This window comes from Heptranchias perlo, chromosome 21 (genome assembly GCF_035084215.1).
Source record: "Heptranchias perlo isolate sHepPer1 chromosome 21, sHepPer1.hap1, whole genome shotgun sequence".
Classification (NCBI taxonomy): domain Eukaryota; kingdom Metazoa; phylum Chordata; class Chondrichthyes; order Hexanchiformes; family Hexanchidae; genus Heptranchias; species Heptranchias perlo.
In genome coordinates, this window is record NC_090345.1 from 19,370,575 (window position 1) to 19,390,163 (window position 19,589).

The 19,589-nt window shown below is 40.2% G+C and overlaps 2 protein-coding genes across 2 annotated transcripts in view; one reads left to right on the plus strand and one right to left on the minus strand.

Annotated features, from left to right (window-relative positions):
* Positions 1 to 13,826, plus strand: part of nrap (nebulin-related anchoring protein) — a 79,181-nt gene extending 65,355 nt beyond the window's left edge. The window contains exons 36-41 of the mRNA XM_068002186.1: positions 289 to 387; positions 4,859 to 4,963; positions 6,197 to 6,304; positions 6,858 to 7,169; positions 10,233 to 10,385; positions 11,391 to 13,826. Of these exons, the coding sequence (XP_067858287.1) occupies positions 289 to 387; positions 4,859 to 4,963; positions 6,197 to 6,304; positions 6,858 to 7,169; positions 10,233 to 10,385; positions 11,391 to 11,501 (888 nt within the window). The 3' untranslated portion in view covers positions 11,502 to 13,826. The remainder of the gene's footprint in view (positions 1 to 288; positions 388 to 4,858; positions 4,964 to 6,196; positions 6,305 to 6,857; positions 7,170 to 10,232; positions 10,386 to 11,390) is intronic.
* Positions 13,827 to 15,593: 1,767 nt separating this feature from the next.
* habp2 (hyaluronan binding protein 2) overlaps positions 15,594 to 19,589 on the minus strand; it is a 92,528-nt gene continuing 88,532 nt past the window's right edge. The window contains exon 28 of the mRNA XM_068002808.1: positions 15,594 to 18,306. Within this exon, the coding sequence (XP_067858909.1) occupies positions 18,145 to 18,306 (162 nt within the window). The 3' untranslated portion in view covers positions 15,594 to 18,144. The remainder of the gene's footprint in view (positions 18,307 to 19,589) is intronic.

Here is a 19,589-nt window from a genome sequence, read left to right on the forward strand (position 1 = left end):
GCTGTAGTAAGATAGCCTAAGATAAGGTAGCCTAAGCTAGAGAAATTACAATGATACCTTTACAGTTAGGCAGTATTGCTAACTGAGGCCACTTCTTCAACTCTTCAGGAAGGTAATTTTGTGAATGAATTTGTAATAAATATATGTGAAGGCACAAAATTATAAACATTCTTGAATAGAAGTGACATTTTTGGAACAGAGATGGGGGAAAAATCCGTTATGCACTGTGGTAAAATTTGTATTTCCTACAGCATATTTAATTACATTTTCAATTTCTTTGTTCTGCAGAAAAAGTACAGACAGCATCCTGATACCTTGAAGTTTACAAGTGTGATTGACTCTGCAGATATCATCCATGCTAAGACAAGCTACCTGCAATGCAGCGATGTATGTTAAGGGAGAGCTTTGAAGTATCCTTTCATGTGGCAATAATGTATTAGTGCTATATCCTAATTTCCCCTTCAGATCTGCAATAATATTTCTGCACCAAAATAAGTAAATGTAGCTTGATGGTAGTGTATTCATTAATTCAGAGAACATGCTATCCACCTCCTCTTCCTTTCACTGTAGTATTGAAAGCAGGTGGAAATCTATAGTAAACTTCGCCGACTTACCTGCAGGAGTGAGGGAGCAGAATTGAGGCAGAGAAAGCTTCGATGCTGACAGTGCCCAAGCAATACGTATCCCTTTAATGTTCCTGTGCTCAAGCAGCTATATGAAAAATTACAAACCCACTAAGCAAAAACTCAATCAACACTCTCTCTCTCTCCCCCATGGCACACAAGTCTGGACTGTGAGTCGTGCCGTACAGTGCGATGGTAATGAGTCTGAAGCAATCATCAGGCGACAGGTCTGCAAGTTAATCTCAGATTGGGGGCGCACTGCATTGTAATCCAGCTCTTCCTAATTGGTACTGATGGAATTTGGTCCTGTTAGTCTATATCCAACTTACGGCTTCCCAAAGATTTATTCTGTTGATTCAGGCTACCTAGGTATTGTGCATGTTAACTTAGGATCAAATTGTTAGTGTAGATAGCAGCGGCTACTTGTAATAGTTAAAGGTTGTTGGTGGGAATCAGCTCTCACCCTATTTAGTCTAGTTAGTTAATGATTGTAATGTGGAATATAGACTTAATCATTGGAATAACTTATATGTGTCCTCTAGGTAATAGACTAGTTATTGATGACTGCTTGTAGCTCTTCAGGAAGGTTTAGAAAACTATATTGCACGTAGGACTCCACCCCCTGTCAATTCAACTTAATTAAAGTGCTAACCAACTATCTAGAAAACAGACCCTAAAGCATCCCTAAAAACTTAAAATCTTGACTACAAGTAGCTACCATTCACTAGGTAATTTAGTTAATAAGCTACAACCAGTTCTAACGGTTGTCATGCTGAGTATTGGTTCTGTAGTATCCAGAGCTCTATTAGCCCCTTAGCCAGTTCCTTGTATTTATCATTGTAAAAAAATAGTGAAATTACGTCAGGCTTATTCATTTCCCAGGTTTATTTGTCTTGTTTAAATAACATAAAATTTGTATATTTTGAGAGCTACAATAACATTCTATACTCAGAGTGAGTTAAAAACATGTCTACTTCATAAACATAGATATTAGGCTAAATAGTTCCAAATATGTACTATTTACCTTCAGGAATAGTATATATTTGCAGTCATTATGCAACATTATAATAAACAACTTTGTTCTATATAAAAGCTTGGATGACCAAAGCAAAAGAGAGTTAAGGTGAAGTAGAAAAGAGGGGCGTATGACAGATGTCAGGTTGATAACACAAGTGAGAATCAGGCAGAGTATAGAAAGTTTAGAGTGGAAGTGAAAAAGGAAATAAGAAGGGCAAAGAGAGAGTATGAGAATAGACTGGCAGCTAATATAAAAGGGAATCCAAAAGTCTTCCATAGGCATGTAAACAGTAAATGGATAGTAAGAGGAGCCGATCAGGGACCAAAAAGGAGATCTACTCAAGCAGGCCGAGGTACTAAATGAGTACTTTGCATCTGTCTTTACCAAGGAAGAAGATGCTACCAGAGTCTCAGTAAAGGAAGATGTAGTTAAGATACTGGATGGGCTAAAAATTGATAAAGTGAAGGTACTGGAAAGGCTAGCTGTACTTAAAGTAGATAAGTCACCTGGTACGGATGGGATGCATCTTAGATTTCTGAGGGCAGTAGGGGTGGAAATTGCAGAGGTACTGGCCATAGTCTTCCAAACATCCTTGGATACGGGGGTGGTGCCAGAGGACTGGAGAATTGCAAATGTTACACCCTTGTTCAAAAAAGGGTGTAAGAATAACCCAGCAGTTTAACCTCGGTGGTGGGGAAACTTTTAGAAACGATAATCCAGGACAGAATTAGCAGTCACTTGGACAAGTGTGGATTGATTAGGGAAAGCCAGCACAGATTTGTCAAAGGCAAATCGTGTTTAACTAACTTGATAGAGTTTTTTGATGAGGTAACAGAGAGGGTAGATGAAGGCAATGCAGTTGATGTGTATATGGACTTCCAAAAGATGTTTGATAAAGTGCCGCATAACAGGCTTGTCATCAAGATTGAAGCCCATGGAATAAAGGGGGCAGTAGCAGCATGGATACAAAATTGGCTAAGTAACAGGAAGCAGAGAGTAGTGGTGAACGGTTGTTTTTTGGACTGGAGGGAGTGTACAGTGATGTTCCCCAGGGGTCGGTACTAGGACCACTGCTTTTCCTGATATATATTAATGACTTGGGTGTACAGGGCACAATTTCCAAATTTGCAGATGACACAAAACTTGGAAGTGTAGTGAACAGTGAGGAGGATAGTGATAGATTTCAAGAGGATATAGACAGGCTGGTGAAACGGGTGGACATGTGGCAGATGAAATTTAACGCAGAAAAAGGCAAAGTGATACATTTTGGTAGGAAGAATGAGGAGAGGCAATATAAACTAGAGGGCACAAATCTACAAGGGGTACAGGAACAGAGAGACCTGGAGGTATATGTGCACAAATCGTTGAAGGTGGCAGGGCAGGTTGAGAAAGCGGTTAAGAAAGCTTATGGGATCCTAGACTTTAAAAATAGAGGCATAGACTACAAAAGCAAGGAAGTCATCATGAACCTTTATAAAACACTGGTTCGGCCACAACTGGAGTATTATGTCCAGTTCTGGGCACCGCACTTTAGGAAAGATGTGAAGGCCTTAGAGAGGATGCAGAAAAGATTTACTGGAATAATTCCAGGATGAGGGACTTTAGTTACTTGGATAAACTGGAGAAGCTGGGGTTGTTCTCTTTGGAACAGAGAAGATTGAGAGGAGATTTGATTGAGGTATTTAAAATAATGAAGGGTCTAGACAGAATAGATAGAGAGAAACTGTTCCCATTGGTGGAAGTGTCAAGAACTAGAGGATATAGATTTAAAGTGATTGGCAAAAGAACCAAAGGTGATATGAGGAAAAACTTCTTTACGCAGTGAGTGGTTATGATCTGGAATGCACTGCCAGAGGGGCTGGTGGAAGCAGATTCAATCGTGGCTTTCAAAGGGAACTGGATAAGTATTTGAAAGGAAAAAAATTGCAGGGCTATAGGGATAGGGCAGGGGAGTGGGACTAGCTGGATTGCTCTTGCCTAGTCGGCAAGGACTCGCTAGGCCGAATGGCCTCCTTCCTTGCTGTAACCTTCCTATGATTTCAATGTCCATTGCACTTCAAAGTATTAAAAATATTTAAAAAAAACAAAGATAGGCAGTCATTCATACTGCTTGTTTTCCAACCGAGAGCTGGAAGTTTACAAGTACCCATTAATCTGCAAACTTCCATCACCAAACAGCAATTAAACTCTGATTGACTTCAGCGGTGTTTACTTACAACAATTAAACTTTGTAGCCTTTAAGGATAGGCCACATTAAACACAGCTCCTCTGTGGGAGTGGTAGAATACATTGTATGCTACATGGTAGCACTCCTGTCATAAGCTGACATAATATCTAATTTACCGTGAGTAACACCACAGGAGACCTGCTAGTAATAACTTACTTTTCAAACATGGTGGGCCTGACAAAAGTGTGAGATTAATTTATTAATTTTCTTCTAAAAGCAAAATTGAGAAAATAGATGCTATTTTATATTAATATAACAGTTTGTACTACTGCTGTTATAAAGTTTGTAAATATACAGTCCTATGCAAAGGATTAAATATAGTGTACAGATTATAGAGCTCAGTAGATTACTGTTGATATACTGTTGTGTTAACTGTACAATAACTGCTATAAGAAAAGAATATATTTCTTCGTTGGTCTAACTAGGCTGCAGTGTATCTGCATTAACATATCTTCATAAACACTTGTATGTGTTTTTGATAAAAATCAAAAATTGTAGCTAATTTCTCCTGTGCAGTAGTTTTCTTACTGGGCTACATGAACTTTAATCACTCTCTTCCCTTTTTTAAACAAACTGACCAAAGTAGAAGAGGATGTTGACCAAAAAAAAATCTGGTGTACCTTTAAAGTACTGGTCGCTGCATTTATTCTGCTACCTGTCTATATAATGGTATTTTCTGACTCACACTCAGTGGTGTGCTGTTTAAATATAAACTGTAGAAGGCAAGATCATTGAATTTTCAGTTACTGGTATCTCACATTGGTAAAGGAAACCAACAAAAGCTGCTGTAATTTTACAGTATGTACCTTGAAATCTTGTAAGGTGAATTATTTAATACCTATTGGTCAATTTTTAACAAGTAAAAATCTGTTTGCTTTGATCTTTCTCACTCAACAATGTACTAATGGTAACTACGCTTCCTAGAGGGAGAATAACAAAAAAATGATGAGTTAAAAATTAAATCTAATGTAATGGTTCATTCCTTTGCAGAGGTTGTACAGATCTAGATTTGCACAGTCTATGCATAGATGTACAATACCACCCGACCATCCTGATTTCAAGCGAGCAAGAATCAATGCCCAGAACATAAGTGATGTAAGTTGTTGGAATGACTATTGACTGCTCACAGAGATTTAGTTTGATCTAATTAGTATTTTTCTTCTGCCAGAGGATTACAATATGTCTGTTTATGATTGCGTTACATATTAGGTAAAAGTTTACAGTCCACTCGTAGCTGGCATTCCATTGCTTCAGTATGTCTGTGTCAACGTCAGTACATGGAGTGAGCCTTTGCCTTAGTGGTAGTATTCTGCCTCAGTGTCAGAAAGTGCAGGGTTTGAACCCTGCTCCAGACAGTCCCGACGAGTGGAGACTGGTGCTCTGGTTCTGAATTGTGGGTTGGTATCGAGTGGGATAATTGTGACTGGTGGGCGTGGGTGCCCCCCCCTCCTCATTGCATGGGTTATGGGAGCCCATAAAACCCACCTGCAGTGTAGGACTAACCACCCTATCAGCTGGTATCAAGATGGCTATGGCCATGGAAATGGCCATGGAAGGAGCACTCACATTGTGGCCTGTCAGGTTGTTAATCAGCTTGCAAATCCTTTCACTACTTCACATTATTCTCCAAGGGAAGAGTGTGAAGATACGAAAATAACAGCACCTGTGCATGTATGTAGAAGAGCTGTGTTAGAAATCAGAACAGCTGTCTTGATGATTGAAAAGCTTGTATTCATTTAGCCATATAGATATTGTAGAACTCCAGCATGCCATATGTCTTCTGCTGCATCAGCAAGCAGCTTCTACATGATATGCATATCACTAGCAACATCTCTGTAGCATTATTTCACCTGAGGAAGGAGAAAGCCTCCGAAAGCTTGTGAATTTTAAAATAAAATTGTTGGACTATAACTTGGTGTTGTAAAATTGTTTACAATTGTCAACCCCAGTCCATCACCGGCATCTCCACATCATGGCATTTATTTTAGGCAGCGATCAGTTTTTAACACATGCTTGAGGTGATATGAGATTGTAGTAGACAGTGAATTTTGCAATTTACTTTTTGCTATTGATGTTAAATGTTACTCTGCTGGATTCCTGATTTCAGCTCAAATGCTGTGAGGAGGCACCAGGAGGAAGCTGGTTGCTTCCTCACAGGAACATTGAGACAGTCAGACCAGGGCCAGCCACCCTTGTGCACCTTGTGGTAGCCAGTCAAGTATAGTGTTGGTGGAGGGCTGGGAATGGTATTTACAGATGTGGTAAGAGGATTAGAGGTGAGATGAATGCCCTTGGAGGAAATAAACTTTGTCATTTTTATTATTGCAGAAAGCTTACAGGACATCTTGGGAACAGACAAGAGCATTGGGCTATGACCTTAGATTGGATGCTATTCCCTTCCAGACAGCAAAAGCTTCAAGAGAAATAGCCAGTGATGTAAGAACCAGTACTTTGCTGCAAAATTTAAAGTCTCTGTCTAAAGATTTTAAGCTCACTTTACATGTACTGCAACTTCATCACATAGTCAACGGCAACCTGGGTTTTACTTGTTTGAAGATATAGAAGATTAAAAGAATTTTATTGATTGGTCCACAAACAGTATCAATTCATAAGGAAGTGTGCTGCATTTCTAAGATTATAAAGCACATGCTATACTGAAACTAATAAAAATTGCTTTGATTTTACTATGCAATGGATGTGTTAATGCGGCTGAATAAATTAGATTGCTGGGATTTTTTTTTATCAAGTAATGCACAAAAAAGCCAAAAGCTATTTGTATTTGAATGTTATAAGCAGGGCAGTTTATGTCATACACAAAGTACATATATAGATGTTTATGAAAGCTCAGATTCGTGATATGCAAAATGGTGATGTACTGCTCATCGATAATCGATAATACAATTTTGACATATTAAAATTGTAAGCTTGGCTTTCATAATGTTAGTTGTTTGTAAATATGTTCAATTAAATAGCTTTCCTTTCCTCATAGTACAAATACAAGCAAGCATTTGTGAGAGAGAAGGGTCAGCAGATTGGCTTCCGCAGTGTTGATGATGATTCAAGAATGAAACACTTCCTAGCCGCCAGCAGACTCCAGAGTGCCAAGGAATACAAGAAAAAATTTGAAGAAGGAAAATCCAAGTACAAATTGCACATGGACCAACCTGGTTTTGCACAAGCTAAAAAGAGCCAGGAGCAAGCCAGTAACATTAACTACAGGCAGCACTTACATCAGTGGACATGCGACTCTGAGCAGCTAAATGTGAAGCATGCCAAAGAAGCTTACAAACTACAAAGTGATGTAAGTACTAGGGCATCATTTTATAAAAATCAATCATGTATTTAAATTTGAACAGACAATGTGAGCTTTAGCAAGGACAGTTCAGAAGTTGGTTAGTGTACGATATTCCTTACATGAATAATGGCTCTGATGAAGAATGGCTCTGATAAATGTGTGTAGTGACACTGTAATCATGTTCTTTTTTGAATACATTTACCATATCACTACACAGAGTAACCAGAGCAATTCTTCTCCCAGAGCATGCGCCTAAACTCAGCTGGGCCATCTGGGGGTGGCCAGGCAAGGCACTTTCTCACATTGAGAAATAGAAAAATTGGAATGAGCCAAACTAGGCTTCTCTCATGCACACGGCAGTATTTGCACAGTCCTGGTAGCAAGTGCGTATCCCTGCTTTCGCTTTCAGAGAATGGTAATGACCCAGGGGAATCTAAAATATAACTGGAAAATATGCTTGAAGTATATGCATAAATGAATTTGCAAACTCAGCATGAAAACAATAAAGATTTCCTAGGTTGGTGAGCCTAGATTTTCCAATATAATCCATTTAAAATGAGTGGTTACCATCAGCATTACAGGTGGACTATCTGGGCTGTAATTTTTAAATGCAGTTTTGTTTGTCAGCTTGGAGCACAATACTAGTTAGGCTAAAGATTCTGGATCTGGAGTGGTGGGAGCGTGGAGCTCTGGAGAGATCCCCTAGAGGGAGTGGGCTGCAATTTAGGAAGGAACCTCACCTCACATCTTTCCCTCTAAAATGTGCTGCTGGAGGGAGAGGGGGGGAGTGCTGCTGGGTGATTCTTAATAATTCTTGTAATGCTGACAATAACCCAATCATTTTAAAGAGATATTATTTAGAAAATCAAAGCTTACATACCTAGGAAATGTTTATTGTTTTCATACAGAGATTGCAATTTCCTTTTTCCATAGACTTCAATCATATTTTCCAGTTATATTCCCCCTCTTTTCCCCCTGGGTCACTCCCATTTTCTGAAAGAGAAAGCAGGGACATGCCCCTGTTACCAGAACTCTGCAATCTCACCAGGGATAAATGCAAAAAGGTTCTATATTTCTGTAGATCCTAAATGTACATTATCTGATTGAGGGAAGAATGTTTATATTTTTGGATGTGGAGATGCCGGTGATGGACTGGGGTTGACAAATGTAAAGAATCTTACAACACCAGGTTATAGTCCAACAATTTTATTTGAAAATCACAAGCTTTCGGAGATTACCTCCTTCGTCAGGTGAGTGAGTGTGGGACTCCTTGAACGTTTCGCATTTATAGTCAGAGAACAATACCTGGTGATTACAGATAATCTTTCCAACTGCCCGTTGTCAAGGCAATCAAAGTGTTCAGACAGAGAGGTGTTACCTACAGGACCACCGAATACACAAAGGGCCAGAACACAAGACAGAGAGAGAGACGGAGAAACATCCGAAAGGAAGAGAAAGAGAGAGAATGACCCGTTGTATTAAAAACAGATAACCTTTATTCGCTGGTGGGGTTACGTGTAGCGTGACATGAACCCAAGATCCCGGTTGAGGCCGTCCTCATGGGTGCGGAACTTGGCTATCAATTTCTGCTCGACAATTTTGCGTTGTCGTGTGTCTCGACAAGCAGTCAAGGACATTCAGCCATCGATCTTCGGGTAAGCGTTCTCCAAGGCGGCCTTCGAGACACACGACAACGCAAAATCGTCGAGCAGAAATTGATAGCCAAGTTCCGCACCCATGAGGACGGCCTCAACCGGGATCTTGGGTTCATGTCACGCTACACGTAACCCCACCAGCGAATAAAGGTTATCTGTTTTAATACAACGGGTCATTCTCTCTCTTTCTCTTCCTTTCGGATGTTTCTCCGTCTCTCTCTCTGTCTTGTGTTCTGGCCCTTTGTGTATTCGGTGGTCCTGTAGGTAACACCTCTCTGTCTGAACACTTTGATTGCCTTGACAACGGGCAGTTGGAAAGATTATCTGTAATCACCAGGTATTGTTCTCTGACTATAAATGCGAAACGTTCAAGGAGTCCCACACTCACTCACCTGACGAAGGAGGTAATCTCCGAAAGCTTGTGATTTTCAAATAAAATTGTTGGACTATAACCTGGTGTTGTAAGATTCTTTATATTTTTGGAAGTGGAGCATCAATTGGGAAAAATTAATAATAGTTTAGTATCCATATTTAATAGCATAGTATAAGTTTGTGTAAAGCAATATTAACACATACATACATATCAGTGCATAATAACATACCACCAAGGCTGGAGTTCATTTTCCTGATGCTGTTTTGCTTTTTTGTACATCAGCTTTAGTTTTGAGAAAAGTAATATAAATTAGGCTTGCTGCACGTAACATTCTGATTCAAGATAGTGAATTAATTTAATACATTTTACTAAAACATCTTAGTCCTATTCGCAAAAGGAAAATAAAAATAAAGTAGCACATTGGCTAGTTGAGTATTTACTAATAATATAAATCTTTCCACTAACTAAACACACACCATTAAAAAAATTTATAACTGTCATATTTTAGGATAACATTTGCAGGGTACAGTTATTTAGTAAACAGTGAAATGTATTTTAAACAAAATACTTAATGTTACAAACCATGGGTAATTTACAGTAATATTAAGCTCTTATTTTAAATTAATTTTTAAAATCAGAAACAGTATTTGCTATGATCTTATTAAATAAGACTGAAATTACTACATAAATAAGACTTTATGATGGGTTTCATAGCCTAGAAATCATTGTTGGCAGTATTACTAGACAAAAGCTAAACACATTTCTCTGTCCAGTGTTTCCTGCAGGCATTAACCCATTTAAAATAAATGGACTAATGTCTGGTTTAAATAACGGTCAGAGGAATGTCACACAAATGCGTTAAATATTTCCGCTGATAATGCCAGCAGTGGCTTCTTGGCTTATATCCGTTGTATAAACAAAAAAATACACAATTTTATTTTGGTTTCATCTGTTTGATATTAATTATTGTTGTTGTCTCGTATGTTGCAGGTAAGCCAACTCCGTCTAATACCTGCTCATTCACTGTATACTTTTCCTTAGGTTGCATACAAATCTGACCTTAACTGGATTCGTGGCATTGGCTGGACACCGCCAGGTTACCATAAAGCAGAAATGGTTAAGCGTGCTGCTGATATGGCATATGCTCAAGGGCTGGACCCCCAGGACGCAGCCATTCAGTTTGAACAGTTTATGGTAAGTAGTTTAACCAGAATCTACAATATACTTCACAATGTAATCATGGACTAATCCCAACATGGGAGCATGCGACTTTAGTTATTATATAATATAAGTTGGTAAATAATTGTTAACTACAATGTATGCAGTTGTACAGATATAATCATATTCCTCACCCACAATCAGCAAATTTAATGGCATCACCATAATCTCTATCCCATCGTGACATTGGCCAGGAATTTCCTTGGAGCTGCTCCTGCTCTGCCCCTGTGACTCCGCTAGACATGATTTGGAAACCCAGTTTATGGCACAGTGGAGCAGGAGCAACTCTGCCCAAATTCCCGGCCATAATTATTCCCAACGATGGATTTGTTCAAATTTTCAGGCACATAAACCTTTGATGAATACAGTATAATTATAATAACCTCATTTTGTCTGATGTATTTAGCAAACAGCTCCCTTGCTTTGATGAAACAATTTAAACTACAGTCTTGGAGTTTTACCGACCTGGATCCATTCCTGCAATAATCTATTCATATATATATATATATATATATATATATATAAAATGAAACGTAAAACCTGGAACTTTGGGGATCATTTTCTGACTTCACCCTGCTGGCGGGTAGTTTGCCCGTGCAAAGTGCATATCAGAAACTCAGTGCACATCGCGTATCATTGTCAGACCTTTTAAATGAATGGTCAGAAAATCATGTGTGCACCTAGATTTCTGATATGGGTTATGACGGGCAAGGCTCCCCGTGGGAGCACCAAGTTAAATAATTACCCCTTAAAGTATAGAAAATCATTTGTAGGTCTGTGTACTCCAAATGATGTGAAGGGGTCCAATCAACATATTGTGAAGGACGATTTAAAGTATCCTAAATTTCTGAAGTTTTAATGCTTGAAGCTACTCTTCATACTTTCTTGATGGTTGCACTAGAAAATGATTAATGTCTTATCGAATGTGACGGCAAAGTATTAATACAGAATTATTATGCATGTTCCCTCTCTTATTATCAGCAAGCTCAGGCAAACAGAAGTACAGCAGAATCTCAGCGGACAGATGTGATGCCAGATGCGACAGAGATGCTTCAAGTAAAAAGGCACAAGATGAAACTCACTAAAAAATAAAATGCCAATGCTGTTAATTGCTGTTCTAGTTGTTAAATGGCACACTTGTTTCCCAGATTCTATATAAGCTACATTTACATTTTGTTTTAGTTTTTACTCAATCTGCATACATAATTAATGCACCTCCTGTACTGCAAAATGCTTTTACTTATTCATTTTCTATTCAATTGTATGTAATAAGCAGATTAACTTGTAATTTTTTTTGTCTAAGTGAAAAAGTATGCAATGGAAATTATTGGTGTTAAATTTTATACGTTTCTTTGCAGTATGCAAACTATATTACCCGTTATCGTAGACTAACCACCAATCTATAGTATTGAATTGGCTCACTTTTGCGTGGGGCCACATCCTATTCTATAGCCCCAAAAATGATGAGAGAGATTTTCTACTTGGGCGCCAAACGGATGTGATTTCGGAGGTGCGCCTTTGGAGCCCGCCCAACGCGGTAGTCAGGCAGACCGAACCATTTTCGGGTTTAGGCCTTATTAACATTTTTGCAACGAGCTGTGGGTGCTGAAAGGGCGCACTGCTGCAGTTCGCCGGTATCATGAAATGGAAAATCGGCTGGCAGGTTGGGAGTGGATGGGTGGGGCGGGGGTGGTGGTCAGCAGCAGGTCGGAAGATTGTTGGTGGGCTTGGAGGAGCTTTCCTGTTTAAACAAAAAACAAAAATCTTACCTTTTTTGGAGAGGCCTCCCTTTGAGGACTACTGATTAGCCTCTCGTCGCTGGGAGAAAGTGGGACTAGCATCCAGTGTGTATGCTCCACTCATTCCTCCACAAAAATTGCAATTGGGATCATACAACAGGCATAAGACCCTGAATTTGCATATTTAAACAGCCTCCCCACCTATTTTGAGCAGGAGTGCTGGGCGCCAATTCAAAGGCCTGCCTGAAAATTGATTCATGTAGGCAAATAGGTTCACAAGCTCCTCACCAGATTTCCCTTTGCCTGTCGTTCGTTTCTCAGGTGAAAAACGGGTGGGCGGCAGTTGAAGATCCCTCTCGATTATGTCCTCTTAAACTAAGTTCACCACGGGTGCTCTGTCTGAGTAATTCAATTTACTTGACCTTTTTTTTTCTTTCTCTCAAATGACTATTTTCTGTCCTGAAGTCTTTCCGTGCCATATTCCTTCTCCAGAGGATGAACTGGAGACCAGCTTCGCCAACAGCCACAGGGAGGTGTGCAAGAACGGCTCATGCTAATTCTCCATCAGATTATTAGTTTCTTTTACCTCTCTTACTATGGGCTAGCGATCACCCTCCTCTCAGCACTTATTCATTGACAGCATTTCGAGATTGAAATCCCAGCGTCACCTCGTCCTCCCACTCTGGGGAGGTTGAGTGGCCTGGAAACCCCGAAATACAGGTTTCCCGGAGGTCCTGCTGAATTTAACAGCAGGAACTGATTTAAATTCTTTGAATCGGTTTCCTAGTTGCAGGCAGCCAGTTTCAGTGGCTGGCTGACTGTCGGGCGGATAGGCCTGTGCCTCCAGGCCGCAGCCGGGGAGCAGAGGGAGGGAGGGAGGTTAGTCGGACAGCGGGGAGGGGGGGGGAAGTTAGACGTGGGGAGGGGATCTGATCGCCGGGGGTGGGGGGTGGCGGTCAGCCGATCGATGGGGTCTGATTGCGGGGTGGTTTACAGGTTAGCCTGGTGGGCCGGGGGGAAGCACTCCTGCTCCTGTTGTCCCACAAGCAGTGCTGGAAAGGCAATTACCTGTTCCATCCAGCCTTTCTCGCCTCCCTTCAGCTGGTGGGTTTCCCAAGGCCCGGGAAACCCAGTCGGCCAGCGTTAAATCTGGAACAGAAATAAAATCATAGGCATGCAGCCTCATTAAAATATTTTAATGACAGGTCCGCCTCCGTAGAGCAGGTTATTTGCCCACCCCCCAACACGCCTCCGTTAAAACTGGAAGTTGGAGGCACGTTGGGGTCAGGTTTCCCATTTTTTTGATTTATAACAACCCCCCCACCTCCACCTCCGCCCATCCTGGGGATTAAAATTACCCCTAATATGTGGGTATTTCAATGTGCTGTCCTATCTGGCCACTCTACACTGTGCCTCACACAATCGCACCAAATGTTTCTTACTCTGGGATAAACTGGCACAGCCTCCGCATTATATTCTGGTTTCCACGTCCTACTTTTGACAAGATGCACTAGTTTCACGAGCATGGGAGGTTCATAAAGTCTGAACAATTGTCTTCAAGATCTGATGGTGCAACTGATTGTCTAACCAAAACATTTAATAAGTTCAATTTAGAGAGATGTGCATATTTTCCAGAGACTGGCAAAATAAAACGATTCTAAGTCAGTGCTCAGTCTGAGTTGCTGTCAGATAGTCTTTTCATTTGCCTCTGATTTCATTTTTAAAATAGGTCGTACACTTATCTGCTCAGACCTATTGGTATTAAAATCAGCCATGGCCAATATAACTGCCCTGGTAGTATGTGGATGAGTGCTCTATGTTCCTCCAGGGTTCTTCTAGTATGTGACGGAAACAGTGAGCAAAGGTGATTTCCTTCTCCCTGGAAAGGAGAGGAAATCAGAGGGTGAGCCAACCTAGGTCACTTATGTTCATTTCCTAGGAACTGGCTCAAGTGGCATAGGAAGAGTTCTGGTGGTAAGGGTGAAGGTGGCGAGGAGCCTGCTATTCCTCTCAGTTACGAAATGAGACGTGGTATAGGCCTGGCCTAGAGCGATAGATACAAATAACTCAAAATATGGTAAACATAAAAGAGAACTGACCAATTCTACAATATAGTGAAAAGTGGAACTAACAATATCGGGCCTGGATTTTCCTCCAGTATCCTGCCTCAAATTAGGCAGGATAACCAACCTCAATTTCCTCTGTTCCAGGGAATCAGGGTTCTAGATGTAAAGTCTTCGCTTACCATCTGGAATGCACTACCTGAAAGGGTGGTGGAAGCAGATAAAATAGTAACTTTCCAAAAGGAATTGGACATATACTTGAAAAGGAGAAATTTGCCAGGCTATGGGGGAAGAGCAGGGGAGTGGGACAAATTGGATAGCTCTCTCAAAGAGCCGGCACAGACACGCTGGGCCGAATGGCCTCCTTCTGTGCTGTATGATTCTATGATTCTTACAGATTGTATTATAGGAAAATAATACTATGATAAAATGAGACAACACACACGGCGATACGAAGGCTGTGGGAGACCTCATGTTACAGTTGCTGAGCTCAAGCAGCAGGATAGCCAACTCTCGATCTCTACCTAACGACCGTGACAATCATTCGCAATTATACTTTCTGTAAAGCCACTATGCCATAATTCTTCCATGACCCTTACTCCTGGTTTACATTAGGTCCCATTAGCTCAACATTCCAAAGACTCACTGTATCCATTAGAAGGACTGGAATTACCCAAGGAATCTGAATCTATCTTATACGATGACTGTGGTACCAGCCTTGCAGATTTGACTGTCTTAGTGACATTCTCCAAATACTAGCTGTTTCAGCAAGTTTCTGAAGAATCTGTCTTTTAACCACCAAAATGGAGATTTTGATACAAATTGGAATCCGAAAAGAAAGTCACCTAGCATAGCTTCTCTAACAGGGATCCCTCTGAGATTCCACCCCCCTCCCACCCCGCATAACTCCAGCCCAGGAAAATGGTTTGGGGTTACGCCCGGGGTGGGGGTGACGGGTGGAATTCCTGCCCCCCCCCCCACACCGTGTCGGGTTAAGGAAAATCCAGGCCAGGCCTTTGTGTCAAAATATTGTCTGGGAAGTGAAAAACAGTTTTCTTCTTAGCATATAGAATGCTGAAAGAATCAGAGACGTTCAGGAGATGAGACAAGTCGTGAAATACACGACATTCTCACTGGGAGTCTCTTGTATTTGATATATGCCTAATTGACCCAGTAAAAGGTGCCATGGGGGGGAATTAATGGCAAAGCACAAGTGGTCATCTGTGAAAGTGATAGACAGACCAGGATACAGAGCAGTTAGCACCTGATATACTAGTTCTAAGATCTATGCCTAGGCAAACAGCCTTCATTATTGCAGCCCGCCTGACTGCGTGAGTACTAAAAATTGAAACATAAAAGAAACTGACACCATAGACTTAATCCACAAGCAGATGATATTTAATCTTGCATGATGTTGACAATCCATGAAACAGGCAAAGAGATAATAAGAATCACCCCAGACAGGTGTGGATCGCTTCCAAACAGGATGAAACACATAAAACTGTTTCAGAAGTGTCATTGACCAGATTTAAACAATAAGATCCTTTAATATCTAAGCATTTGAGCAACTACTGTATGCACTGTGTGAAGCTCAGGACCCTCAGCAGTCTATAAACAAGAGAGAGGCTAAGTTTGCAGAGAAATGACATAAAAAGCGTGTGGAACTGTGCACAGCTACTGACAGAGGGGACAAGAAAGGAACTGAGCCTCTGCCCTGTGAATAGGAATACGTACTCCATTTCCAGGGTGCTTGATTAATCATTTCTACAAGTATGCCAGCTTGTTTGGTCTTCATTAAAGGCAGCACTGGCATTTAGTATTTCCTGTGCCCATTGCCACAATAATTATGCAAGCCGCTTCAAAGCAAAGATGACCACAATTGATGTGCTGCGCATAAATTTACTTTAAGTGGAGGAGATGGTATGCAGGAACATTTCCACTTCCTTGACCTCACCCACCAGGTGCTAGTGGCGTAATGAGATACGCAACAGCTGGAAGCAGGATTGGCTGCAGTAGGTTGCCATTGACTGGTAAGTGTACCAGCACATCTGCTCTTCCAAGAGTTCTTCCTTAGTATCTAATCCATTGACACTTTTTGGGTATCGTTTTTAAATTGACGCCATCACCGCCTGCATCTACCTTTCTCACAGTTGTACTGTGAAGATTGCCCACTGAGCCTACCATTGAGGTCAAAACGGGTAATGCTGGCTTCGTGTTTCATGTTGTTCCCTGTGTCTGGGACCCAACCAGAACTCAGTTATTGTTATCCATAGTATCTACCCCAAAATGTCAGATGTACCTGGCAGGTTTTACTCAGGCACTAAAAGTTACGATAGAACGTTCTGTTTTAACCCATTGCTAAAAGGCAGCTATTGATAAATGAAAGCAGTTACTATTCATTTATAATTATTCCAGTAAAGTAACAAGCCCAGCAGAGTAGGTGGGAAATTATTGCAATCCTGTCAGACTGAAAGCTTTGTTTTTTTAACAAATTGATAATGGTGGCTGCCATTAATTCAGGTTACTTCTGAGTATAGTAATTGTAACTGACAGTTTGGATGCCCTCTGAGTTCACTGCTGAGAAAACTGAAGAACTTTTCATGATACTGTTGAAAGACAATTTAGTCTCAGTAGCTGAAGTCTTGAAGTATCTAACAAAGCAATACATACAAGTCAGTATCTCAACCTTCAGTCATCCTTTGACATCCAGTTAAACATTAATAATCCCTATTGTGCAGGGCTGACTTGTCATATCTGATTCTCAAGAAGCAGTGCATCAGAAACATTATATGAAAGGGTTTAAAAGCAGTGTGGTTATCCAGAATAAGTGATCAAAACATTGGTACCAGAAAAGATGACCATGGACAATTGTATTTGTCTGAATGCAGGTAGCATTGATAATGAATGAATGAGAGGTAATAATCATACATGGATGAAAATGATATTTACCAGAATGTATTGAGAGTCTAGGAAGAATGTTTTGGAGATGTTTCAACCCAATCTGTACAATTTGATTACACTGATTAAAAGCATCAGCACCTTTTATTTAAGAAGTGATTCCTTACATAATGAAATAAAAACAGAGTATATCAGTCATGTTCTGTTTTTATTTCAGATATGTGGATATCAAAGTATAAAAAGGCAATTGTAAGACAAATCTGACCATTCTCATTAGGGAATCAGTCCCTAATTCTGACCATTAGGGCAGAAATTACTGTCGGTGATATGATATGAATATTTAGTACACTTATAACAAAATCCTCTCTCCACTATTTTGGTGGAGGCTTGCCCTGTTTATCTTAATGGGTTAATATATCTGTTAAAATAGCTGAGAGAGGGATTTATTATGAGCACACTGAGTGTTTGTACAATAACATTGTGGGCAGTAATTTGTACTCTTATAGGTTCTCCTGTAGTAAATCGTTTATGATTGTTGTAATGAGAAAAATAAGTATCAAATTACATTCTGTATGGTTAAGCACTAGGAGATTAACTGAAAAGATAATTCATGTGCCTCAGTTCATTAAAAATACAATGTGCAACATTTTTCAGTCTTTTGAAAATCAGTATGGAATAAAGTGTGACACTTTCCTTCATCCCAACCTCTGTCTTATTTAAATGGAAATTTTTAACATGGCAATAAAAGTGACATTTGATTATTTTATTCTAATTATGATTTTTACTTATTACTGTAATTACCAGCTGAGATGATATTACTACACACATGCCTGTTTATAAACAATGTTTTTTTCCCACGGTATTATTTGCAAGACACACACCGTTAACTTGTGTTAGTAATATTTTTACAATAACTAATATACAGGTTAGGTTACACAGCCTGTAGTTATTTTACTTGAGAATTATGTGAGTCCTTTCTGCAGAATCGTGTCGATGAGAGTTAAGTATATTTAATTTAATTTCAATGTTGAAAAATTAGGAACTAGTTAATTTTTCATTAATCCAGTCAAGGAATGTAGTGACACGGGCATAAACACCAGGTTTATTCTTCACTCCACAGCGATCACCCCAGCTCACTACTCCATAGACCTGGTAACGTCCCTCTTTCAAACAAGACAGCGGTCCTCCAGAATCGCCCTGTGACAAAATGAATAGCACTGAGTTAATCTGCTTCTCTTATTCCCATTTTCTCCCCTTCTATGCTGTTGATGCCTCTGACTCTTGCTTGGTTACAGGTCCACAGGAACCAGCGGTTGTCTGGTATCTTGGCCAAGAGGCCACTCTTCACGTGTGAGCCTAGAGAGAGAGTGTTGACAGCTATCTGGGCGCGAAGGGCATCGCCAAGCCTGCAGCTGTTCTCACTTGTCCGCAAACACGCACCTTTCAGCAGGAGATACTGGACAATGATCAGGAGGGGGAATCTTGATTTCTATCTCCGTTCCAAGCCCAGGGGCACTGAGGGCAACTGTCACACCCCAACTGCTGCTTTGGCTGAGAGCAGTTGACTCAATGCAGACCTGGGACCCATCAAACCTGGGACCTTCTGATCTGTACAGCTTATTACCATACCATGCAGTACTGAGGTGATGTGTGGAGAAAAAATAAAAATTTCATAAAAAGTGCAGCATGTTAACTACAAAATGACAGTGCATAGAAGAGCTGCATTTTCCTTAGCGGGCAGAGTCTACCCATGAAATCAAAAGCATGTATAAAATCTCCAGATCCAAACTATTTAAGATGTCTATTCCACCACAGCTAGATTTCACTCCCAACACTGTCAAGTTTAACCTGTTTCGGAATTTGGCCTATAACTTCCGACCTTTAGAAATAATTCTCAAAGGTTACAGTTGTACTAATCATATAGGAAGTTCAATAGCAGAGGTTGAATGGACAGATCCAAGAGGGCGGTGTGAAAATACAAATGGAAAAATTCAGTCAAGGATGGTTTCTTCCCACAACAAGTGAGGCAGGCTGCTCGAGCAAAGGCTGTGTTGGATTTAGTGTTTAGCAATCCACCAGGACTGGGTTAGTGACCTGGAGGTTGATGAGCATCTTGGATTTAGTGATCACTGTATTGTTAGATCTGGTATTATTCTAAACGGCCTCCAGCAACTATGCGCTACTCCAAGAGGTTGGAAGAGCAGGTTTGGGAGTTAAGAAAAGAGCTGCAGAGAAAATTAATTGGAAAACAATACTTAAAAGTCAAACAGAAGGAAACATGATCACATTTAAAACTATTATACAGGATGAGGAAAAAGATAATTCTGTTTAAAATAAAAAGAGAAGCATACAAAACCTAATGGTCTAATACAGAAGTTAAGAGGAACCTAAAAATCAAACAGATATATTTTAAAAGATCCAAAGAAACAAATAAATAGGAGGAGGAGTAGGATTCATACAAAAGGTATCTTAGCGCAGCT